We start from the raw sequence: 27,628 nt of genomic DNA on the forward strand, positions 1-27,628 counted from the left end.
ATTTTTTGTTGGGTTAGAAGATGAAGAAGCCATGGTTGAGTTTAAGGAAGAACAAAAAGAACAAATATTAAGACAATATGAATAGTTGCTAGTTCCGAAGAGGAAAAATAAATTGTCGTTAGAGTACATAAGAAGTATTAAATCTCTGGCAATGATTATGTCTGTCGTTGTGTCCATTTCACAAAAACCAGTGCACATTTGGCAACATTGATTTACCAGAGGCGAAAGCCCTTCTAGAACATCATCTGAAGAGGACGTTAAACAACCGCGCGTGGGGCGCGTTCAATTATACGGGCTCACTAATGTTTTAAGTCTTACTATTCTATACTTTAATTGCGCGTTTTGATGTATTTTCATGGTTTCAGACGAATCCAAATCTCCTCAAAAACTGCCCCGTACCAAGATTTAGTGGCGCTGCCGCCACATCATTGTAGCACCGCCGCCATATTGATGTATCTGACGCCGACGTTCTTCGCTCACGACCCTCCCATAACTTTATTTCCAGTTGTAATGTGTTTTTTTTGTTTTTGGGCTCGTTTGAGCTCGGAATTGGGCTCTGTTTGAGCCCACAGACTTGTAATTGTTGTAGGGTTTTACCTTTGTAATTTACCAAACCCGCCTCAGTCAGCATCATCCTGCCACGTCAAATCCAGTAGACTGCCACATCGTCATGGGCTTTGAAGCCCAAGCCTGCCGGACCAGCAACTTCCAAACCAGATTCCCGGTTTGTTTGAACTGAGAATCGAACCCGATTTGGACCAGTAGACTTGTATCGACCAGAGGAACAATTTTGGTGTTCTGGCCGGATCACAAATCCGACCGCATAGACGGACAGACGACAGAAAACTGCCAAACACTCGAGAGCTTCAAGGTTTAAAATTATTTCTTACTTTATATGTATATAAACTGTTAGTGGGCATGTTTACATTGTTTATCGCTTTCCAAGCATTGTCCAAATCCACCATTTAACAGACTAAATAAGATAATCACGTTAATTAGCTCTAAGTCCAGCAAATCACCTAAAAATCTTAGAACTGCCATGAAAATGTAATTAGTGGTTGTATAGGTTTGAAGATGACATAACTAAAATCAATCTCACATATACATCTGGTTTAGGCTTTGTGCATGCGAAATGGAATAAAATCCACCTCTGTCTGCTATATGATAGAACCCCAGGATTAAATGTTTATTCAGGAGTAGTTACTACGTGCTCACATGCCAGCTCAGATCGAGTCATATGTGTGTCATGCATGTTTTTCATCTTTCTCATTTCCAATTTTCCAGATTTGTTTATTTTCCAGCACTTTATTCTATAAACTACTATATATGTTGAGATGAGATATCCTGAATACGTCTTCTAAATTGATATGATCAATAAGTCAACTACAAAAGTTTTGGTAGTATCTGTGAACCTGGTATTTTGGTTCGATGCACGATGATCTCACCCATAAACGTGTGAGATTGTTTAATCGGTATAAAAGCCATTTTCTAACTGAGTTAGATGGCGACTCCATTTATTTTCAAAACACCAGATCCAAAATCAAGCATAAACCTAGGCGAGCGCCCCGAATCCTGCTCCACTCACTATACATATGGGTTTCGACCGTCAGTTTATGAACTATGACCACCTCTACTTTTAACTAAAATAATAATAAGAAAAAAAAAATAACAAAAGACAAGAAGGAAAAGTTGAACAAACAGTCATCTCTAATCCAACAACAACAACCGAACCTCTCTTCTCCGATTTGACACATCACAGACATGTACTATCATTTTATACAATTTAAACACTCTCTTTCATTTCACAAATTTTTCTATCTTTTCCATCAAAAACAATACCAAACAAAACAAAAACAAATTTAATTCTCTCTCCCGCAGTTTCGCCGCATGGCAGCGCCGAAGCCGCATAGAACGACGTCGTTAAGGGACAACTCCGATAGTAAGATGGAAGGCAGCGGTGGCTGGGACGATACTCTCGATTGGCTCAAACTTGATGTGCGTTTCAAATTTAATTACTCTGTTTGTTGTATACGTTATTTCAATTAGTTTCGTTTTTGATGTTGTCTATGTTGTGTAATTCATAGGAACAGCATCCTGTAAATCGGTCAGTTTCGTATCGTGCTAATTACAAGTGTTTGCTCGAGGCTGAGCATGTCATCGAAGAGGTGAATTGATTATTGTTTTTGTTTTGTTGTAATTGATCTCTGCATTGCTACTCATAGTAATGCATTACGTACTTATGTGATTATTCAAATACCTAATTGTACTTTATCCTGGCTTTCTGCTTTGTTTTTCAATCTATGACTTACTTAGGGTTAAAAAAATGAAAGTAAATACGTTTTGTTTAGGAAAAATATATGAACAGGCCCCCACGAGTTTGGTCTAGTCAGCCATCTGGGCGTCGGCCATGGCCATTACAGCTTGCGGCCGGTCACGTCCTGGGGTTTTGACAGTGATCCCCGACTTTCGATCGGGGGAGTGAGTCCTCCTCATTAGCAAAAAAGAAAAGAACACGAACTCTGACTTTTGGAGTTGGTGCTTGTGGTGGTTGTTTGGTAGGGTGGTTGATTATGAAATTTTGAATATTTTTTTTTTAGATTTTCATCTAATAAGAAAAAGGAAAAACAAGTGAAATTTATTTATTTAAAACAAGTTGATATTCCTTTATTTTAATCATACGATTGGAGGTGATAATATTCTTAATAACAGCTGTAACAACAATGCCAAGTATTTATTGAGTCTTTAGGCTCCATTTTTTCTTCAAATAGAGTGTTTCGTTATTTGTTGCGGAAAACAAAAAAGAAGAATAATAGTACAATAGTAAGAATCCAACCAAGGATAATCTGAAATTCACATAGCCAAGTTATCGAAATTATTTCAATTTAAGATGTTATTTTTATTTTATTCTAACCTGACCCTGTGTCTAATTACTTATGTTATCGTTTATCATTATGGTGGATGTAGATGAAATCAAGTTTACATTTTGATTATCATTGCGACAATATGGGGCATGCAGATGAAATTAATTGCATTTTGTTGATAGTTTCTTTTCAATAAATTTACCGAAATTGTCTATTGACATTCTTTTGGCTTTTGCTTTCAGGGACGTGGTGTGGTGCTTATAAATACTGATGAGGCTGGTACACTGCTGGTAACAAATTTTCGTCTTATTTTTATGGTGAGTATATCACTTTTTTTTTTAATTTTGGTTTTCATTACCTTAATCTTGAGATTGAAAAATCTTATGCTATTCCTATTATTTAAAAGACTGGGTTCACTGTGGTGGATGGTCAGGTCTTCATTTCTATTGTGTTCTTTATTGACTTTTTTGTATTGGTACTACAATGTAGTTTAATGTTAAAGCCCAAAAGCAGTTGAATTATATTTTCTTTTTTGGATTAATGCAACTTTCTTACGCATCCTAAGAATCAGGGGGCTGCAGTCCTGGAGATGATTTGCACACTAATTGGTAGGATAATTTTTAATTTTAAGTTAAACGTTCTATATGGGCTAGGGAAGAATATTTATGGAAGATTGGATATGAAATGCTAATATGCTCCAATTTAGTGTTTACTTGATGTTATTTCTATAGAAAACACCTTATAGTTTGTGAACCCCAAAAAAGAAAAGGTTTTATGTGATCATGTGACTTAGAATTTTAATTTAAATAGAAGGAATTTTGGTTGGAGAAAGCTGTATTTTAGATGTTTTTTTAGATATAGTATACCCATGTATGTGCTTCATAGTATGTATGTGAGGGATATTTTTTCCTTCCCTTGTTTGGATCATTGCAATGAAAGACCTAGAGATTCATCGAGGCAAGTTGGCGATCGGATTGATGATCAGTATTTTGCATGCAAAGCAGCATCTCAAATATCTCATATATTGGTAATTATATGACTTCATAATGATGCTGAAGCAGTATCAAAGTTGTGATAAATGTCTTGGATTTTAAGTAATATGGAGCTTCAAGGTGAGTGTGGAGAGGAGCCATTTGTTACTTTGGATCGGCGTTAAGCTATAGAAAAGTCTAAATCTAAGTATATTTTTATGTAGCTAGTAAACTTAATAACTGTTTTGGCTTAATGCTAAATGTAGGGATGAGGCTTTCCAAGTTACTATCACTAAGAACTCTGAGAGAGGGCTTGCTTGGTGGAAAAAGTATTTTGAACTTTTAGAAAAGGCTCATGGCTCTCATTAAAATGTTCAATCCTGGGTGACTTTGGTATCTAGGGAGGTGTGCCTTATAAGGTACTATGTTTTCTATTTTCCAACTGCTTGAGAGTTGAGACTATTGCTCGGGATGTTGTTCCTTTCAGTACACTTTGTTATTCCTTGTTCAGCAAAAAGGCATCCGAAAAGCTTTCTTTGTGGAAATATTGTGGTAAAATGACCTCTATTTTTGACATAGAAGGTTGGGAATTAAAAATTCACTTAATTGCTCTTAAGAAATGGTAATATAGTGTTATTAAAGAGAAGCAGAATACTTTGGGGGCTGTAGGCTGTAATTGTTTGGAGTGGAGCATGATGGTTGTCGTAGATGAATATACTCTGAAACTTTAATGTAACAATGGATATAAAGAGGTCGCATTGAGTTTTTTCCTTGCAGAGCTTTCAAGAAGATGCAAATTTATTTTAGGAATAAATGTATTGTAACCTCATGAAACTAACATTGACTATTTGTTTAGGGGAATTGGATCTAGATCAACTACTTAGTGTTTGATTTAGTTGTTGAATTGATTATGGAATCTGTTGGAGATAATAAAATTATAATTGGAGATGATAAGTTATTTTTTATGATCGCAAGGTATAGAATTCGATCCTTGGAAAATTCAATTTGATAAATGAAATATTTAAGCTCAAAGTTAGGTGAGTCTGTATTTATTCATGCTTCAAACCTAATGAGCATTCATGTGTGTGTGCATTGTGTTAGAAATAATAAAACTACAGTTGGAGGTTTCCTTAATAAATCAAATCTCTGGACCGATTGATTATTTGACAGAATAGGAAGGGTTGTTTGCTGTTTACAAGATCATTTGATTAGTTATGGTTTCTGGCTTAAATTCTGGCGAGTCTTTGCAGAGAGTATTGATTGGGGTCAAATTTGAAAGCTTTTGGAGATATAAAACCTATGGGCTTATAGAGAGTTAATCTTATACATGGGAAGCACCATAAATGGTGCCAGTTTTAAGAAATATCTGTTAGAAATAAAAACAGATAACCTGTAGTCATTGTACTATAAATATTGTTGTTACATGCTATGTGCACAACTGCACATACAATCTTTATGTGTGGTTGTTATTTTATAGTCACTAATGCTTTTGTTTGTCTTAAGAGTGAAGGGACTGAAAATGTAATTGCACTCGGTACAATTCCATTGGCAACAATTGAGAAGTTTAGCAAAATGGTATGCTCCTTTCTTTATTTTGACGATTTGCATTTTTAGTTGCTGCTGGCTTCCATTATTGTACTCATTATTATTCTTCTACTATTTATGCAAAAAGAAAAAAAAGTTAAATTGTTTTCTTCTCTTTCTATTTGCAAAGCGCTAATGAAAATGTAGTACTTCCACAATTCATTGCTAATGTTTGTATTAATTGTGCATTATCAAAGATCATGTAGACAGTTATGTTTTAAACTAGATTTATTATTGAAAAGATTTTTCTACTTCATATTTCATATATAATAAATGGTGAAAAGTGAAGTTTTTTGATTTGTCTGTTACAGGTTAGGGTGTATTCCAGCATGTAAAATTATTAATTTTCTTATAATTGATTCATCATATGAGATTGTTATCAGTGTTATTCAATTTTTTTAATTTATAATCCTCTTCTAGGGGCATGCAAAATGATGAGATGCTATGTTTTATACGTAGGTTCATAAAACATTGTGCTTTGTGATTGCAATATGCCTTATTTTTATTTATTATGTGAATTTATTTTCACTCAGTTAGTTTGACATTTAAAGTCAACTGCTACTATAAAAATAGTTTTCTTTTGCCCATGTATGATATGTTTCCGTGGGATTTTTATTTGCACATATTTTTTATTGCATCGAGGAATCTCTTTGTAGGCTGTGAAGAATCAATCTGCTCCTCGTCAATCTGACAAGAGTCCATCACGGCGACTTCTCCAGATTATTGGTATGACTTCGGCAATATGCATTTCTAGATGAATGCTTCATAAATTAGTTATAATTTGCTTTCTGGATGCAATTTAAATTAGATTTGAAGTCTGGATTTTGATTTTGGAATTTAAGGTCTTCATTGGTGAAACAAAAGTTCTATGCTCTTGGTTTCATGGCTTTGGAATTTCAGCTTTTGAACATGCTTTAATTGCATACTAGTTGCATGTACTTGTGGTTGCCTGGTGATTTACTAATTCTCTAGGAGGTCGGGAAGCTCACATGTTATGGTAGATGGGTGAAGGGTTCAGAGAGAAGTAAACTAGAAGGGTCTCATTATTTATTTTTGAAAAAGAAAATCATCTCTGCTAGTGCCACTTCGACTATTGGGTTAGGTTTATGACTGGAATAATTAAAGTTTGACCAAATAAAAGGGAAGATTTGTCACAAAATGCGAACAAATTGAAGTTTGTAACTTTAAGACTATGTTGGTGACGATTGTTGGAATTTACTATTGGCAAATAATACTGAACTGAATGGTAGAGTTTTGCTGTGAGCTTATTCACCCTCTAAAATACTGAAATAGGTTTTTGAATATCAAAACAGAAAAATCTTAAGTGAACGAATAGTCTGTTACACCAAATAATATCAAAAATAAATATAACTTTGTAAAGCGACAAAGAAAAAACTCTGTCTCACTTCCGCAAACTTTGCCCGCAATTATTAAATGAAATACTTTGAAGAGCATGGCTTGTACTGACTGCCTTGACTTGCGAACGTATATAGATTCACGTCATGCAGACAAGGAAGAGGTTAAGAAAAGGAAAATTCAAAGAATTAGGAATTCAGAATTATAGTCCAGTATCTTAAATTTTAACACCCAAAAAGTATTCCTTTAATATTTAGCTTTGCTGGAACAGTAGACAGGAGTCTTTTATTTTTTCTAAAGTCTTATTTTGGAGTCTCAGTTTTTTAAAATTTTCCTAACTTTATTACTTAAATTTTTCTAGTTATGGATTTATTAATTCAAGTAGTATTGGGGTTTCACTGATTTTATAAGTACTTATCCTTGTATTGTTTTGTTTTCACAGAGAGATAATAAAGTTTCAAAGTTATACTACTTGAATCGTATTGAGTCAACTCACCCGAAACTTGGGTTAGACGTGATTGTCTAAATCCTTCTAGGTGTTATCTTAGAATATCTATCTTTTCTTTCTTTCGTTATTTTTAGGGATAATTATTATATATTCCTTGACGTTAGGTCATAATTACTAGTTCCCCCATTACTTTTTAAAAGTCAACGATTTTCCTCTAACGTTTGATCAAAAGTTACTAGTACCCCTTCCATCGGTTAAAGTGTCTTTTTGTTAAAATTAAAATTTAATTTCGCCCATGAACTTTTTTTCTTTCAAAAAATTCATAAATTCATAAAATCATAAAACCAAATCCAAATAAATTTATATAATTTATTTATAATGATTTGATAAACAATAAAATATTTATATAATTATTTTAAATATGTTTAATGATAGTTAAAAATTAAATTCAATTATTTGATGAAAATGAATTAGACATAATGTTTTTTATTTTGATTCTTTTTACAAATCCTACAGTGCAATATGCTTAATATGTGATGCGGTTGCGCTGCATCAATATGACTTGATTTTGAATCGTACAAATTTTAAATTTTAAACTAAACAAAATATTTTGAAGTCTAAACTTTTCAAGAACTATATTATATTAATTTAATTAATTTTTTAATGTTTCAAATTTAATTTGATAAAAAAATTAATTTAATTTTAGTAAATTAAAACATTTATACAAATTTTATGGTTTGATAAGTAATTTGAAATTATTTCAAAAGAATTATTTGAATTTTTCTAGTAATATTATGGACTTATTTGAAAGAATAATAAGTTTAAGGATCAAATTGAACTTTATTTTTAACAATCAAACCCTTCGATTAAGTCAAACAACGGAGTTAGTTAATGGGATAGCAGTTAATTTAATCAAACATCAGGGTAAACAATTCGAACTAGTAATTATGACCTAATGTCGGGGGAATTAGTAATTATGCCTTATTTTTATCTATTCAAATATGGAATTCTATGAATAATCATATATATTATCTACTGAAACCACTAGCTTTTTTTAGTTTACCAGTAGGATTGTTAACTTCATGCTGTCCTACATCAGTTTGGTATTTGAGCTTCAAGATCATTGAAGTTTTCTACTTTGATCTTCAATGGCAATCGTGGAATTCATGAGCTATGAAGGAGCTGAGCTATTATATTAGATGACGGTGTTGATACTTCTCTCAGTCGGTTTTCATTTGTGTTCTTGTAGCCTTAAAATTGAAAGGCGAGGACTGCCAACTTTATTCACTATTTCAAACTTTGGTTAGATGTGGAGATCAAGCGAAGAAGCTCATAATTTATGGTGGTAGTTGCATGAATGTGGTATTTTCATCTACAGTTGAGAACCTCAAACTTTCAACTGAACCACATTTAAAACCATACAATGTGGTTTGGGTTAACAATTGTGTTATTTCAGTAACACATCATTGTCCTGTTACTTTTAAATATGGTGCTTATTGTGATTCTATATTTTGTGATTTTGGCCCTACACAAGTGACTCGCATTCTCTTGGTAAACATTGTCTTGTTACTTATAAATATGGTGCTTACTCCTTTTCAATCGGGGAGATGAAATGATCTACACAAGAAGTTGATCAAAAGGTAATGAAGCATGGAGAACAAAATTTGCTCCACAATTTTCAAGCCCAAGAGATTAAAATGGAAAACTAATTGAAGTAAATGAAGAACTACATAGAAAACAGCAAGAAGAGCCTTTTCAAGATGATATAATAAGTGGAAGAGACAAAGAGATCAACTTTGTTCTTCAAGATACCAAAGAAGCTCAAAGTGGTGATGTGTTGCCTTTTTCTTGTGATGAAAAGTTTGACTTCATTATCCGTTACAGGTTGATGGATGGATCTTGAAAAAGATTTTAAGTGTTCCTATTTACTTTCATGTAAGAATGGAAGATCAATGCATTCTTATCTTTGCTGCTTAGGAAGTCCAAAACTTGAGGTCGAGTTTTATCCAACCAGCTGAGAATGATGATGCAAACAAGGATGAAGTCAAGAAAGAGAAATTTTAAAGAATTAGAAAATTTAGAATTCTAGTAAAGTATTTACAATTTTAACATCCAGTGGATATTTCTGTATTTTCCTGCTATGATGGAAAATAGTATTTTAGGAGTCCCTTATTTTATTGAAAGCCTTATTTAATAGTCTTGATTAGTTTAGAATTTTCCTAACTAGTATTAGTTTAGTTTTGGCTTAACCCCTGAAAAACCCCCCTCCTTTCAACCCCCCTTCGTTTGCACCCTCACCTTTCAAAATCTCCAATTTTACCCAAATTATCACCTTTCATTTTCAATTGCACCCTAGAAGTATTAAATTGGGCTTTTGTCACTAAAAAAAAGTTGAAATCGATATTTTATATTTTAATTCATGTTCTAAATAGTCCTTAATGTTTAAATTTCAACAACAAAACCATATTTAATGATATTTTTAATTGATTTCTATTTTATATAAACAAATTTAACCTTTAAAATTTTAGAAAATATGGTTTTATTGTTGAAATTTAAACATTGAGGACTATTTAGAATATGAATTAAAATATAAATTATCGATTTGAACTTTTTTATAGTGAAAAAGAGCTAATTTAATACTTTTAGGGTGCAATTGAAAATGAAAGGTGGGAATTTGGGTAAAATTGGAGATTTTGAAAGGTGAGGGTGCAAATGAAAGGGGGTTGAAAGGTGGGGGGTTTTTTCAGGGGATTAGCCTTTAGTTTTCCTAGTTCAGGATTACTAATTTTAGTAGTAGTAGTAGTAGGGTTTCTTTGAGTCTATGAATGCTTAACCATGTATTTTTTATTCTCATAGAGAGAATTAATAAAATTGTAGCATTATGTTACTTGAATCTGTTGAGTCATATGCTCCTAAACTATTGTCTTTTCTTTATTTTCTATGTCTATCTATTCAAATCTGCAATGCTGACTGAACACAGATATTAACCTATTAAAACCACTAGCTTCTGCTAATTTAACCGTAGGATTTCTAACTCCAATGCGTCCTACATCATCACAGTGTAGTGTAAACTGAATAATACTGCATTGATATTTGCTAATTTGTTCCGTCTTTCTTGCTGGCTATTTTGATGATAAGATTGGTCCTTTTTGCAATGCCAATAAAGTTTATGGCTTCTTATTTTTGCAGGCAAAGATATGAGAATTGTTGTGTTTGGTTTCCGCTCTAAAACAAGACAGGTTTGGCCTCAACAGTCTTGACACTTTAATCTTTTCCAACTTTGCTGTTAGTCATGTTTATGTTGCTATTACATAAAGTTGTTAAAATGGTATCAACTTGTATAAGGTAATACAAAAGTCATAACTGAGGGTTTTTTTTCTTCTTTTGATTGGTCCTAAAGTGGAAGTTGCTTATGTTGGACAGATTTGGTGTAACGCCTAAAAAATGCGAGCTAAGATATTCAGATTTACATGTTGTTGAACAAAATATGCAACTTAAGTAATGGAATGTGGAATGAGATGGTCCACTTTCAAGCTGCAGGGAAAATAAAGGGCTGTGTAGTAGCTGAAACTCTATAATGTATTTCTGGAGTTCTGAAACAGCTAGTGAGTGTGCAAGTGTGTATGAGATAGAGAAACAGCTAGAGGAAGTTTTTACTAGGCAGCATGTCTTTGAATGAATATCTGATTACTTATAGTTCTACTGTTGAACTCTGAAGGACACTTTTTATTAACATGTAAACCGCTAACTGTTGAATATAAGGATCTTGAAATCCTTGAAGCTTCTATAGAGGCAGCATTTCAATTAAAGTTGAGTAATCCTTGAATGAGAAGTCTGTCTTTGCTGGTTCATGGGTGGGTATATGAAAAGAAAAAAATAGCCCTTATAATCTATATTTTGATCCTTATCTTTAACTTTTTTCATTCTTTATGAGTATGCAATATAGTATCATTATGATAGACTAGAATGCAAAAATTATAGTCTCCTGATGTTATTGTTCAAATTGATGGGTTCATTGATTTTGCCTAAACAATTCCCTTTTTGACTTATTCTAAATTCCTAATTGTACAGAGACGTGGTATATTTGATGCATTGCTGAAGTGTATAAAGCCTTCAAGATTCTGGGATTTATATGCATTTGCTTGTGGACCTTCCAGATTCAGCAGTGTTAACCCAAAAGTGCGACTGTTGAATGAGTATTTTCGCCTTCTAGGGAAAGGCTCCCTTAGTGCGTCAATGGATATGATTGAAAATGGATCTTATACAGTGTCAAATGAATTGTGGAGAATCAGCACTGTAAATTGCAATTATACAATGTGTCAGACTTATCCGTTTGCGTTGATTGTTCCAAAATCCATTAGGTAAGACCAGTGAGATCCTTACTTCATAGGAAAGAGAAGAAAGAACAAAAAGAAATGCAGTATATTTGCTACTAGTGTGTTTCTTACTTATTCTATTTTTTGAGCCTTAGTGACTAATAATGTTGTGCGGATAAATGCTAGTGATGAAGAAGTGCTCCAGGCATCCAATTTTCGTGCCAAGTGTAGGTTGCCAATAGTTACATGGTGTCATCCTGGTATGCAGCTTTATAATCTTTGTGAACTTTATGTTTGTGATTTTCATACTTAGATCTTGATTTCATTTGGTATTTAGGAACTGGAGCAGTCCTTGCACGTTCATCCCAACCTTTAGTTGGTCTTATGATGAATATGAGGAGGTAGGTTGAAGTGCCTATATGACCACTCAATAAAAAAAGTATAGAAATCTATGCATATAATGCTTTGATATCTTCTACTGTTTGGAACATTTGTTAATTGTTTTGTCTCTTTTGTTTGTTGGTGCCTGATTCACATTTGATGTTTGTCCACAGCAACACAGATGAAAAGCTTGTTGCTGCACTTTGCTCTCAACTTGGCGGTGCAAGGGGGAGAAGGTACAGGATCATCTTCTTTTATAATGTTTTTGTGAAAAGTTATCATTTTCTGTTTATGATTTTATTATTCTAACTCTTTATCTTTCTTTAATTGTCTTTTCTTATCTGGATCATATTCTTGTATGATGCTTTTTTCTACCATGATCTCATGTTTGATTCTCTGCTATGTTTTGTGTCTTTCCAACTTTTAGCGAGAGTATTATTATTCCCATGCATAAATGTATGTTGAATCATGAAAATTTTGGAGATTTTTGGTTAATTCTCTCTCTCGAATAAAACTAAAGATCTATCGATTTCTCTCTCGATCAGGTAGTAGGAATTCTAGTAACTTCCTTCATTATGCTCCTTCTGGTTTATCAGTCCACCCATGTTTTTTCTGGTTGATTTCGTCATTTGCTGGCAAAATATAATAAGAAATTTTGTACGACATTATTGCTGCAATCTTGATGATCAATAAGCTATATTTTAAGAAGATTCCCTTTCTGTCAACCTCTTTCTTAATTGTTTTCTTTTCAGGAAGTTGTATATTGCAGATGCAAGACCCAGGAAAAATGCTTTAGCAAATGTAGCAACAGGAGGTGGCTCGGAGTCATCTTCTAATTATTTTCAGTCTGAGGTATGGCGAGGGTCTGCACTGTGCAGGTTTGTATTTCTTGATTGTCAACCCTCATGTTCTGTGGTTCACTAATGTCATTTTCTCCAAATTTTATGCCATAGGTAGTATTCTTTGGGATAGACAACATTCATGCAATGAGAGAGAGTCTCTCTCGGCTTAGAGACTATGTAGATACTTATGGCACTACTTCATCAGATGGGATATCATCATTCTTGGTTAGTTTTGGAATTTCATCTGGACTTGCTTGGTTTAATTGTAATAAATCTCAAATCTTTTTCGCATTAGAATGTTGTCATTGATTAGGTTGACCTATTGTCAGTTTATTGCTGAGCATCTTTATAATGTTTTTGAATGTTGGCAACTATATATAGTTTATTTCTGTATTGAAATATATCCCCCTCTTTGACTATTTCTAAAATAGATTTAAACCTATGAACTATTAAGGCTTTGGGTGATAATAGAAGGTCTAGAGTTCACTTAAATTGGCATAAACTAACTACTGTCTTTTATTTTGTATATTTTGATATTGGATTTTGGTTTTTGGTTTTTTTATCGTAGTACAATCTGTTTTTCTATTAATGGTTTTTTTCACAAATTTATTATTTAATGTGCTAAAACTCTTTAAGGCACATCAGACATGTCTGCAACTTGAACTTAGACTGCCTTTAGTCAATATATATCAGAAAATGCTATTGAATCCAACAATTGTATACTGACAGTTTATCCAATTGATGTAGCATCATTATATTTGCTATCATTTCTTTCCGGAAATGTATGGTCTAAATAAAGAATTAAAATTTATCAATTATGTATCACCACATAAGTTGGTGCAGAAGTGTTGGGTTAAATCGCATTACTCATGTTTAGTTGTGCTCAGATGTCATCTTGCTTAACTGGGACCCTTCTTCAGCATTTGGTCTTTGACTAATTAGTTAATGGCCATAAACTAATTCAAAGGTCATGTATAGAAATTCTTGCTGTATATGTTTATGTGTAAATTTGTAATAAATGCTGATATATGTGGGTGCCATTTTTTTGTGACAGAGACATGGTAGTTGGAGCTGGGGAGGGGGAAATCTCAGCAGTATGTCTGCTTCTGTGTCGACCCTTGGTGACACTGGTTGGTTGATACATGTTCAAAGTGTCTTGGCTGGTTCAGCTTGGATGGCTGCACGTGTTGCTCTGGAATCAGCATCAGTGCTTGTACATTGCAGGTTTGAAATCTGTTAATGTCATAGCTTTAGCGGTTGATCTTTGTGGTAACTAATATGATATTGTGGAATGTTCTACATGCTGTGTGCTTTATTTATTTCTCTTGTTTCTTTCGGCCTAACGACAAAAAATCTTTGAGTGTGTTGTCAGTCTGTGCAGAGAAAGAAAAGGATAATACTTTCTCTTAATAAAAATTAATATCATGCAAAGCCTATGAGTACCTTTTTTTTGTCAATTTGAGATTATCTAGAATTGAAACCAAGGACAAAGTTCTAAATATTAACTGATAAAATATGTGTACCTCATAGTGGAAGAGGTCAGGGGTTAAGACATGAGCAATCCTCTTCCATTGATAAATTTTAGAGTATCAATAAGAAATATTGTCTGAGACTGACTTTCTGTGTGTTTGGCCTACTTTTTTAACTTCAGTTCTATTTCATTTTGCCAATAGCTTATTTTACAGTATTGATTAACTCAACCCTTTCCCTCTATACTTAGTTTCATATACTATAAGCCTTTGTGCTAGGTTTTAATTGGATATGTGAAGTTGAAATGGTTAGTCCCCAACTTCTTTCTCATTACCTTTGTGCATCAAAGAAAATTAAAGCTAAACGTTCATTACATGCATATAATTTATTCTGTTACTATAATTAATAGTTAGTATTCAAATGCCCTTTGTTTTTCTTTCTTTTATTTCTTACTTTGGAATGCTTTAAAATATGTAGCTTAATTATCTAAACTCTTATTGTGTAGTGATGGTTGGGATAGAACTACTCAATTGGTTTCACTTGCTAATTTGTTGCTTGACCCATACTACCGAACATTCGCTGGATTCCAGGTATTTTGCCTCACCATGTGGGATTTCAGAGGTTGATACCATATTCTTCCTTAGATATTCTTAATATGTAGCTCTTATGACTTATGAGCACAAAACAATAATTAATGTTACTGGCGTTGTGGCCGTCACTTTGGTGGTTTGCCATCCTTTACCATATTCCTCAATAGGCTTTTTATGTTTGCGCAGGCACTTATTGAAAAGGATTGGCTAGCATTTGGACATCCATTTGCAGATCGTTTGGGAATTCCGACTGTATCTAGCAGTAGCAATACACCAATTGAATTATCTCGCCAGTCTTCTGCCGGGAGTTTTGCATCATCACCTGGGCGCCAATCAGCTGGACCATTCACATCTCAAACTCCTAATTCTTCTCATGCACAGAATAATTGTTCTCCAATAATATTGCAGGTGTGTTCATTTGTCCTTCCACATGGTGCATGTTTATGATTGCATCCTTACTGATTGTCATAATTATTGTCGCTAGAAATCTAAGATAAACAACAATGATATGGACACTATGTTTCTGCACTGTTCTTACTCAAGTGTAGAAACTTCCATTTACTGAACATATTAAATCTTAAAAAGGAGGTTTTAATTTTTTGCCTATTGGCGCCATCCATTCTTATATTTTCTTTTATTGGGGAACTCGAGAGCCTACTGTTTATCCTTAAATAGGGAGAGCCAGGTTGACCGATCCTTTACGTGTTAGTATATTTTTCTTTGAAGCCTAGAAGATGAACAAGCTCTTGGTGAATTCCCTTCTCAAATAATATGCTGCTCACTGGAACTGTCCCTCTGCCAAATCATTTGTACACAGTGTGGAAAGATATTTATTCAAAATAAAAATTTCATAAGTAGATAGTTTTTTATTCATTAAATTTGATTGGCTAAAAACTTAACTAGGTTTTTATCTATAAGGAGATAGTTATTACTAGGGGTGTTCACCGGTCGGTTCAGTCACCGAAATAAACGAAACCGAAATTACTGAAGTTTTTGTAATCGAACTGAAACCGAATTATGTATAAACCGAACATAACAAACTGAAATAATATTTTGGGTTCGGTTGGTTCCGAATAACCTAATTTTAATCCAAAAATCACTTTTACAGAACTAAAATAACACCAAATGTCACAATAACTGAAAAAATAACTTAATATGATTATAATAATCATAAAACAAAGAATAGAGTAACAGCGAATTGATATTTGAAGTTGTTCAAACAAAGAGTGGAGGCCGGATTCAGGATGATATTTAATCTTTTGAGCCATGACTGTTGAGAGATGAATTTGAGAGTAACGAATAAACAAAAGAAGAAATATATAAGTTTTGGTGAGAAAATTGTGATGTGTGTGGGATACGGCTTCTAAGAGTGAGACTAAGAGTTTGACTGTGAAGAACAATTTGAGAAGAAGATGGTGATTTTGGGTGAGGGAGTGTGGCTGTGTACAATGAAAATGAATAAAATGAAAAGAGTGGCTAGGGTTAGGGTATTACCAATGGTGAAAGGGTTAGAAAACTACAAAATTACTTCATATTTCTAAATAATTACAAAAATACCATTATATGTGTATGTATCAAAACGACATCTTGATAACCGGCCCGAAATAACTGAATTTTTTTATTTCTTAACCATAACCGTACCTAATTAACCGAAAACTCAATCAAACTAAAATTTCGGTTTGGTTTGGTCTGTTAAATCCGTTATACCCAAATACTGCATACCCTTAGTTATTACGGCCTTGTTTTATAAAATCTCTATCTGATTATTGGTAGCTGATTGAGGATAAGTTGGCCGATTTTCATGTCTATTTGGTTCAGGTATCTGTAGTTATTGATTTAGTAAATTACCATTAAAAGGATGTAATTAATTTATTATTTAGTTGTCTTTTACTTTATACCATTATTTTATCTTTTTTTATTGATTAAAATTTTAGAATAATTATCATTTAATGAATTAACTGTTTGCTTTAATAAGTATTAACTTCCCCATAAATTTGAGCTTCTTGTAATGATTTTTTTTTGTCACTGAAGAGTTTAATAGTCATTTCTTAGATCTACAAGTTACTTTTCAATCAATTAACAGAAAACAACTATAGCAATTCATATTCATTTTCATACTGAGTAAATTTGAGTATCCGTGGTGTTCTGCAAGATTCTAATGATTTACAATTTGAATGTTTTGTATAGTGGGTGGATTGCGTCTCACAGTTAATGCGAATGTATCCAGTTGCTTTTGAATTCTCCTCGGTATGTAGCTTTCCCTTGATAATACTCCCTCCATCCCATTTTGTTTGTCAATTTTTCATTTTCACACATATTAAATATCATAGATATATTTTCTTTTATACCCCTCATCTTGGGAATATGACAGAGACAAATATATTACTAATTTTATTCATTAATCTATTTATCAACTTATTAATAAGGCTTAAAAAGGAAAATATGTGTTAATAATACAAAAGTGACATTCTTTTTGGGACCATCAAAAAGACCAACAAAATGGGACAGGGGGAATATTATGCATTCTCATTTCAAGAAAAAGCCATATGTTTCCTTGTCTATTATTTGTCACTGATTTGTATATTATCTTGTGATTTAGGCTTTCCTGGTGGATTTGATGGACTGTGTACTTTCATGTCGTTTTGGAAACTTCTTTTGCAACAGGTAATTGTGATAACTTGTTTACATTGCATTTTCTTCTTGGTTTACCTTTAAATAGACAATGTCCCTATGGTTTCTGGGATGCATTAGTTTGATTTTTCTATATGATTTGTGCCGGGCTGTTTGATTATATTATGATTGGTTGCTTAATAATTGATATCAGCAAAGACCGTCTAGCAATTGAAGTAAAGGTAAACTGGGGTTGCATGGTTATGCCTATAAAGCTATTAAATATATTGTATATGGAGCTATTAGATACATATTATTTATAAAGAGAAAGATACTCTCATTGAATTTATATCCCAATTGATAAGGCCTTCTGACCCTGTTTGGGCTGGGTTGCTGGAATAGAAAGCTATTTTATTAAAATTTGGAAATCAAAGATTTTTCTGTGAGCTTCTTCTGATTATTTATTTTAAGCTCGACTTAAATTGCACATCTGCTCATTTTTATCAGGCTGTTAGAGAGGATAAAATGGTATATGTTTAAAGGAATTTGAGCTGTGACAACCACAATCAATTTGTGAAAAGCATTAAAACTACCTCTTATGAGCTTTTGATCTTCTTCAGTGAAAAGGAGAGGCAACAAGTTGGTATCTCTGAAGCTTGTGGATGTTTGTGGGCTTATTTAGCAGATATGCGCTTTTCGGAAGGAAGATCTCATGCACACTATAACCTTTTCTATGATGCACAGAAACATGATGGTCCATTGTTGCCACCAGCAGCAGCTTTAGCGCCAACATTATGGCCACAATTCCATCTCCGATGGGCTTGTCCTTCAGAAGCCCAATCTGGGGAGCTTGAAGCTCAATTTAGGAACATGTCTGCAAAGTTTTCTGAACTACAGAAGGTAAACGTATTATCTTTTATCTGGCTACATTCCTCCAGTTTGACACTATGTAGCACGGAAACAAATGGAAATGCTGAAATAGAAAACAGAACCAATATTTTTTAGGAATATGTTATGATTATAGAGTTTCAGAGTTTTAAAAGAGTTTGCCGAAATGGAAATGAAACGCCGAAATGCAGGATTCGAGAAGTTTCCGTACAACATAGGCCGGACACGGTTAATTTAGATTTTTCAGTACTAAGTTAACTTAGACAAGTCTCGGTACCATGAATCTCTAGTTTAATGAAAAATTTAACAATCCATGGGGACATTAGATCTGCTGAAGCCGATAAAGACGTTATGAGTATTATTATTTTTGTTTCATTTCGTGCTCCTCTTTCTGAAAACATTAAAGTTTGAGGTCCTTTTTCACATGTAAGGTGGAGCATACTGCTTTTTTCTCTTTATGGCATTCCTTATAGTTATTCGCTTATTAGTAATTGAGTGGGCAAAATCAAAACAGGCAAGAGAAGTGGCTGAAAGGAAGGCTAGAGAAATTACAATCTCCATGGAATCTTTATCTGCGGAATTACGGAATGAGAAAGAGGTCAGTAGCTCTGCTATGGCCTTGGCCAAGAAAGCCAGCAAGGAAAGTGTAGCCATAAGGAGAGCCGTCGAGTCACTGGGATGCAAAGTTCACTTCGCTAATGATGGTGATACTTCTGTAGATGTCGAAAACATTTCAATAAACTCTTCGCAAAATATTATGCATTCTTCTTCAAAAAGAGAATCGGATGGTACTGTGGCGCAGGATGACAAGTCGGATCTTTCGGTTTCAATTACAGTATTGGCAGATGATGCAGCTTCTGACAACCCTATTGGTCGAGTATGTGAACGTTTATGCCCATTACGCACAAGAGATGGAGGCTGCCGATGGCCTGAAGCTGGATGTGCTCAACTTAGCAGTCAGTTTGTTGGACTAAAAGCAAACTATGATGCTTTTGATCGTCTTTCAATTCTTGATAGTTATTTTGAAACAGAATAAGTACTCTGCCTCATTTTTGTCTGGGCGTGAGGCATAAAGTTTTGTCGATAGTTGATTTAGGTTAGCCCTGAAGAGAGAACGATTAAGATTGATCATATCGTTTTAGCGGAAGGAGTTAAGAAGCTTATTAACGATCACAAGCAGGTTCAAGTTCTCATCTAATAGGAAATTAAGATAGACCCTGATATTTTGTACGGGTTGCAGTATTGTTCTTATAGAGAATTTAGAATTAGCTGTAAAGCATCTTTAGATTTAATCAGTCCCCGGTAGTCGAAAGAAAGAGTCCCCGGAGTTATACTGAAGGTGATTTTCTTACTGGCGGTGCAGGTTTTTAATCCTGTTGTATCTGAGTAGCATACTGTGATTCATTATATTTTTCAAAAATAAGGTTAGATGTTGTACAGTGGCTAAATTGATTCATAAGTTTACATTCTTTGTATACCAAGAATTAAATAAATATACGATGAATCTCTTCTATTGCCCTCGAGTATTAATATGTACCTCCTTTCTATTTTAATTGATGTACTGGGAAAAGGTTTGTTTATGCCCTTTATGTTTACTTCAAGGCCCGTATTTGTTTTTACATTTGATTTTGGCTGAAATACATTTTTAGCGTTTTAAAACTGGCGTATGTATACTTTTATCTTTGACAGAGATAAATAATTCAAATTTTCTGTCATCTCTTTCCTATGTAGATGATTATATGGATGACATGGCTGGTACACCTAAGCACAAGTTTATTTATGTCCTAATGTTTACTCTAAGGTCCGGATTTATCCTTAAATTAAATATTAATTTATTTATTTTTCAATAAAAACTGAAGGACTTCTTTAAAAAAAGTATACACTTTGTAACTCCACTCCAACGAATTTATCGGAAAAAAATTTAAAAAATTAAGAGACTTTTTTCTTAAAAATTTTACATTCCGTACCCACTTAAAGAGCCACCGTCCGCCAGCAAACGAGGAACTGATTCTCCTCATCTTCATCCTCAGAAGTTCATCCTCTATGAGGATGAGTAGCTAGGTTCAACCTCCTTGAGGATGAACTCCGGCATTCTCAAAGATGATGAATCTGAGTTCATCCGATGAACTCGTCGGAGTTACGGAGTGTAAAAATTCAAATAAAATCTTTCAATTTTTATTGAAACAATAATTTAAATTAGTGTTTAATCTAAGGAAAAATCCGGGTCTGGAGGTAAACATTAGGAGCATAAACCAATTTGTGCTTAGGTGTAGCAGCCAGGTCATCATCCACGTAGAAAGAGATGACGGAAAATTTGAATTATTTAACCCCGTCAAAAATAAAGCATAAGTAGGCATTTTTGAAACGTCAGAGGTATATTTCAGTCAAAATTAAATATAAGGATAAATTTGGGCATTGGGATCAACATTAGGGGTATAAACAAACTCTTTCCCTTTAAAAATTTGCGTAAAGATTATGAAAGAGAAAATTAGGTAAAACACTCTATTTTCTAAAATAATAGTAAATTATACCTCAACAAGGAAAACACAGAGAAAATACCTCACCTTTTTAGCACTTTTATTTTTTTACTATATATTCTTTTTTTGTTATAATAATACTTATTTCTTATTATTTTTTTACTCTAAACATTATATTTTTACTCAAACATATATATCTCTTTGTTTTTTTCAGATTTACTTCTCTCTCTCTCTCTCTCTGTTTCTTCTTCTTCTCCATTTTTTCTTCTTCTCCATTTTCTTCTTCTTTTTTATTTTTTTTCTTTCTTTATCACGCCGTCGTCGTTCCTTCAACGATCCGCCATCACTCCACCATTGCTCCGCCTTCGCTTCATCTTCGCTCCGCCGTCGATTCATCGTTCTTTCATATTTTAGCGATTTTTTTCTTAACTCGTGGTGATTATTACGATTTATTTTAACTCTCAGATCTAAAAAAATTGTTCTTGAATTTTTTTTAGTTTGAGATCTGAAAATCTGCATTAAAAACGATTTTCTGATGAAAAAAACGATTTTTTTGCAGAAAACAGCGCCTGATTATCATATCGTTATCACTATGACGTTATCATATCATTATCATAACATTGTAGAGAAAAACGATTTTCTGCCAAGAAAAGTATTTGATTATCATATCGGTATCATTAACGTTAACATGTCTATATCATAACGTTATCATATCAGTATTATAATATTATACGATTATGATAATAGTATGATAAGGTTTATGATAATAGTATGATAAGGTTATGATATAGTTATGATAAAGTACGTTATGATAATATTTTGTGATTTTCTTATGATAAAGTTTATTATGATAATGTTATGATAATAGTATGATAAGGTTAATGATAAAAGGTTAAGATACAGTTGTGATAAAGTACGTCATGATAATATTATGATAATATTTTTATGATACTGTTATGATAAAGTATATTATGATAATTTTTATAAAAACAGATGATAATAGTATAACAAAGTTAACGATAATAGTATGATAACGTACGAAAAATAATTTTTTTTACAGAAACATTATGATACCGAGATGATAATGTCACTGCTGCTTTTATGATAATATTATGAAAAAATTTGTGATACCGATATGATAATATCACTGTTGATTTTTTAGATTTATATATGAAAGATCAAATTGCGATATAAAAAATAATGATACATAAATAATTGGAAATTTTAAAATAAAATTACAAGATTGAAGATGACGGAAAATTAAAAAAAAGTGAAAGTGAAAAATGCAGGAAGTGGAAGAAGAGTGAAAAAAAAGAAGAAAGAAAAAGAAGCAAATTGGAAGAAGACAGAGAGAAAAAAAAAAGTGGAAAGAGAAAGAAAGATAGAAAAGAAGGAAAGTGTCAGGTCATGCATTCTATATGTTAGAGTAAAACATTAAACTTTTGCCACGTAGAATAAAAGTAAAATGTCTAAAAAATTGTGATATATTTTTCATAATTTTTCCGTGTTGAGGTATATTATCCTATTACTCTTGTTTTTGAGGTAAATTTGTAAGGAACCCATTATGAAACTCAATTAAAAGATGTGTAAAGTGCTATAGTCTCCTTATAATAACTCCATCAGCTGTTTTTAGTTAAATTTAGAACATTGTAAAAGCAGCATGTAATTTGGAGAATATTTTTCACTTAAAATGTCAATTAAAGTGGAATGGGGAAGTAATTCAAATTAATTTTATTTATGTGATAATTTTTCAAACCAAATTAATACAAATCAATAAGTTTATTTCGGATTGATTTAATAATTTCTTAATTAATATTCAAATTATTTATTCAATATAAAAATTATATTTAATATAGCTCTTACATTAAAATTTTTAATATTTATTAATATGATAAAGTTATTAAACATTAAAATTTATTGGTCAAAAATAAATATTTAATTATTTGATAATTATCAAAGTCATATTGACTCCTATCAATATAAATTACTATGTTAACTGATAGAGTGATTTAGATGGCATTTGATAAAATTGAAAATTAAGTGCTGAGGTCACAATTTATTAAATTTGGCTGTCATGCATGCATGGTCTAATTTTTTGAATAAATTGGTTCAAAATAAATAAAATTTGTAAAAAAATGTGCTTTATTAATTTTTTTAATCAATTAAAATATTTACTATTTAATTAATTTGAGGCAAAACCCATACGAAGGCCCTTCTACTTTATCAGTTTTGTTCGAGAAACCCCTACTTCAAAGTTGTTCACGTACGAGTCCCTATACTTGGCAAATCCCGATTATGATACCCTTGCGTGGATGGAAAATGGCAAGTGAACCCCACTTCCGTTATGTGAGACTATGAAAATAAATTGATGTGGTTTTTTAAACTTTTAATCTCTATAAAATTATATAAAATTAAAGGACCTCAAGTGAATTTTTCCTTTCTTCTCCAACGTTTCTCCAAACCCAGTGAATTTAACAACTAAAGATGATCAGACAACATAAATGGTGGAAATTATAATGGTTTACATTTGACAATATTTTATAATTTGCAGAACATTATAATAAAAATGGTGGAAATGTAAACCATTATCAAATATAAACCATTATAACAAAAATATAATATAAACCTTAATTAAACCTAATGAAGTTAGACTCAATGAACAGACAAAGACAATCTACAGATGGGTTTGAAGATCAAACGAAGACAAGGTAGGCCGTCTTCGATCTCAGATGGTGGTGCCGTTGCCGTCTTCGATCCCAGATGGTGGTGCCGTTGTCGTCTTTGATCCCAAATGCTGTTGGAAATTTCTTATCCCGCTGTTGTTGCCTCTAAAAAACGTCGTCGTTGCCGTTGCCTCTAGAAAACACTGCGCTTCCGTTGCCTCCAAAAAACGCCGCCACAGCCGTTCCCTTGAGAAAACGCCTCCACAAATGAGAAAATGATGTGCCTCTGTTTCTTTTCTAGTCAAAGAAAATATCAGATGATGAAAATAATTTAATTAAGATCAACTATGTTTTGGTTCATATTTGAGAAAAAATAAATTATGAAACCTGGGTTCGATAATTAATTTCCATAGATTATGTTTAATTAAGGTATAGAAGGGAAAATAGGTCTGGTTAATTGGCCATTTGAAATGAAATTTGGTGATTTCTGGAAAAAATGGAGTGAGCCATGAAGAAGATGGAAAAATGATGTTTTTGCCATCAAAGTTATTGTATTTTACCATTTTTTTATTAAATTATAATTTTATATAGAATAAGTCCTTAAGTTGTGTTGCCATATGGCATCAATAAATAGGAATAAGCGCCACGTCATCTTTTTCCGTTAATTAACGGAGAGTGGATTTCACTTGCCAGTTTCCATCTATATAAGGGTGTTATAATTAGAATTTGCCAAGTATAAGGATCCGGACGTGAACAACTTTGGAGTAGGGACCTTTCGAACAAAACTGGTAAAGTAGAAGGGCCTCCGTATGGGTTTTGCCTTAATTTGATGACTTATTTAAAAAAAATTATAAAATAACTTTCGGAGCATTGACTTAATTCAAAGAAAGTTTTCCATTTAAATATGAGGAAGTTAAATGTTTGAAAATAACTTTTAAGCAACTTTTGATGACGTGTGACATGCATGTGCCACCATCAATGTCAACTCGTGATAGTCACATATCGGTGGAAATAAGGGTGTGAGCTTGTATGTAAGCATTAATTTTTTATTTAATTTTAGACTAATTTAAATTAAAAAAAAATGAATTGTATTTTTGTAAAATTAAAAAGATATGCACGAAATGGCCAAAATTAAAAAAAGACAAGATGAAATAGTTAAAGATCATGTTTTTTAACAAAGAGATATTTATGACGTGGATATCTTTAACTACTGCATCAATTTATGATATTCCACGTGAGTTTTCAATGCCAAAATTTACGCATTAAATCGCCAAAATTTATAATTACGTGCATACATTTTTGCTATTATCTTAAAAGTGGCTGATTATTATGCAAATAATCTTTTTAAAGTGATTCGTTGGATAATTATTGCTATTTTATTAAATGTGGATACAAATTTTGTATTATAAATACCACAAAGATAATTTTATTCCAGTAGTAAACACCTAATGTATTATCCTAGTTGTAACTATGGTTTGAACACTAGGGATTGCAGAGTTATTTTTTTTTACTTTGACAAAAAGAGCATTGTTGCATATTTTTTTTTATAGATAATGTTTTGATTGGTTGAGTTAGGTCAGTTTTTTAAGAGATAAAACCGAAAATTCAAATAAAATGTTATTCGAATATTTCGGTTCAGGCAATTTGGTTTTGAGTTTGATGGACTACTGCTGACTCGAAGGAACTAAGGTTGGCTTTATCAAAGTTATGGAGCCAAAATTTATATTATCTGTATTCTATCTTTTAAAACTGAAGTTAAAAACTCTATACAGTTCTTTATGAAATTTGGAGTTATATAAAAATTAAATTTTTATTTATTGATCGCGAGGCCAAATATGCAAGTTGTATATACTATTTTTATGCAATTTAATTGCCGTTGTCTCTTTTGAGGAAATTACACTCAGCACTTGATTATCAAAAATAATTCCAAAAATACTTGAGCATCTTTTTTTTTTTCTGTCAACATTTGATCTCACCTTTTTATTTCATCTAGCACTTGATTCCACCTTTTTATTTCATCCAGCACTTGATTCCACCTTTTTATTTTATCCAGCCTTGATTTCACCTTTTTATTTCATCCAACACTTAACCCAACCTTTTTATTTCATCCAACATTTAACTCCATTTTTTTAAGATTTAGGATTTATATTTTAAGATTTTAGGATTTAGGGTTTATGATTTTAGGGTTAGGGTTTAGCATGATTTAGGGTTTAGGGTTTAAGCATGATTTAGGGTTTAGGGTTTAACATGATTTAGGGTTTAGGGTTTAAGATTTAGAATATAGGATTTAGCATGATTTAGGATTTAGGGTTTAGCAGGTTTAGGGTTTAGAATTTAGGGTTTAGGATTTAACATGATTTTGGGTTTAGGATTTAATATGGTTTAGGGTTTAGGGTTTAGAGAAATAAGATTTTAAGTGTTAGGTTTAATGTTTTTATTAAATCAAGTGCTAGGTGCAATTTATTTTCTTTTGTAAGTATTGTCCGCAAATAAAAACGAACATAAGTATTTTTGAGATTATTTTAACAAAATTAAATATTTTTTAACTTTTCCCTTGTCTTTTCTATTATAAAGTGTATGGTGTATGTAATGCTTATTGGCCCAATGTACCGGATTTTACATATTTTTTCAATTTTTATGTCTTATCACAAACACATTTTCATTACTATACTTACAAAATAGAGGCTTTTCTTCTCCTCGAGCAACTCACTCAGCACAAGCAAAAAATTACTTCAATAACTTTACACAAATAGCGTGAATTATTGTCATAGTAATTGTGCATTCAATTCGCTACAGTATTAATTTTCATAAATTTTGATGCATTAAAAAACAAAGCTAACAATTATACCTGCCCTCTTTATCTTTACGAAGATAAACTGACCTATAAAATATAAATCTTAAAAATCAAGGTATTTCTTTAACCACCATGTATTAAGAGTCACCTTTTCTTTGTGTTGCCTTTGCGTGTCCTTTTTCTTTTTTATTTCCCGAGGAAAAAAAATGCATTTGTTTGCAATTCAAATAACCCTGCCATTCAATTATAAATTAGTTAGCATTGTAGTGTGTCTCACACAACTCTCTGTACTAAGAGTAGTCTTTCTTTTGCTATTTCATATCTTCACGTATTGTGTCCATTCTCAAAACTTTTTAATTTTTCAGGTTTCCGCACCAACACTCGAATATCTCATATAAGGTAATAAAATTTCAAATTATCAATCAATACACATGTGAATACATTTGCGTTTGTAAGGAAGTTTATTAGATGTTTAATTACAACAACTAAGCATTTACAAATACTTAGCATATTTAGTGCCCACTATTTGATTGCGTATATTATTTTATTATGAAAAAACCATATACTTAAATATAAATTTATTAACTATTGCGTATTGATTCGCTTTACGGATTTCCTTAGTAGAACCTATCTAGTTGAGTATTTTATTGTCTATATGCCGCAAATTGTCGTGACATTTGACTATTTGTTTATGTTAACGTTATTTTTATGTCCGCGATATTTTTACATAGTATAAAATTGAACCGAAAAACACTGTACATTGAACAGTATTTTAGGGTTCAAATACTATTTTGTCCCTCATTGTTACAGTAATCTCAATAATACTTATACACAACTTTGGCCGATTGACTTGTTTTAGTTAATTCCAGCTGCTTCTCATTCAAAAGGACAATTTTGTTTTATTTAATCACATAAAACACAAGATTAGTGTTACTTAGATTAAAATAATTTTATCATACCTTTTTTTATACTAGTGTATTAGTCATACTCAAACAGGGCATAATTTAATTTTCAATTTTTTAAAAATCATACAAATTTACTTAGATAAAGAAGTCAATTTACTTTTTATTACGTATCCATTTTTTTTTTAAAATTGAATGATTTGATCTGAATTGAAAAAATATTGTATTATGCTATTGTGATTTTGTTATTTTGTTATTTGGTGAATTACTAGAATAAATAGGCACAATTAATTACATATATGGTAAAAAAAATGGCATTTTATCCTTAAGATAAGTCAGATTATTGCTATATATACACGTTAAATATTTGACGAATCATTTTGCATTTAGCAATTATAAATATTATTCACTAAATAACTATATAATTTACTATTCAAGTAGCATTTATATTTTATTTTTTTGTCAAAATTGTAGA

General features: G+C 32.1%; 1 protein-coding gene across 3 annotated transcripts; it reads left to right on the top strand.

The window, feature by feature from the left end:
• The first annotated feature begins 1,681 nt into the window (after window positions 1-1,681).
• On the top strand, window positions 1,682-19,840 carry LOC126660393 (phosphatidylinositol-3-phosphatase myotubularin-1-like). 3 transcript variants are annotated; one of them, XM_050353867.2, is made up of 20 exons: window positions 1,682-1,763; window positions 1,879-1,995; window positions 2,085-2,165; window positions 3,104-3,178; window positions 5,336-5,407; window positions 6,073-6,142; window positions 10,410-10,459; window positions 11,292-11,581; window positions 11,723-11,796; window positions 11,874-11,937; window positions 12,091-12,153; window positions 12,670-12,769; window positions 12,871-12,984; window positions 13,814-13,983; window positions 14,735-14,819; window positions 15,006-15,227; window positions 17,007-17,066; window positions 17,419-17,483; window positions 18,050-18,329; window positions 18,832-19,840. In XM_050353867.2, the coding sequence occupies exons 2-20, from the start codon at window positions 1,888-1,890 to the stop codon at window positions 19,351-19,353; spliced, it is 2,565 nt and encodes an 854-aa protein (XP_050209824.1). In that variant the 5' UTR covers window positions 1,682-1,763; window positions 1,879-1,887; the 3' UTR covers window positions 19,354-19,840. The 3 variants fall into 3 exon arrangements, with proteins under 3 accessions (XP_050209824.1, XP_055959899.1, XP_050209825.1); XM_056103924.1 differs by having other exon boundaries at window positions 1,697-1,995; XM_050353868.2 differs by having other exon boundaries at window positions 1,697-1,995; window positions 2,091-2,165.
• Window positions 19,841-27,628: the final 7,788 nt, after the last annotated feature.

Source organism: Mercurialis annua, linkage group LG8 (assembly GCF_937616625.2).
Source record: "Mercurialis annua linkage group LG8, ddMerAnnu1.2, whole genome shotgun sequence".
Classification (NCBI taxonomy): domain Eukaryota; kingdom Viridiplantae; phylum Streptophyta; class Magnoliopsida; order Malpighiales; family Euphorbiaceae; genus Mercurialis; species Mercurialis annua.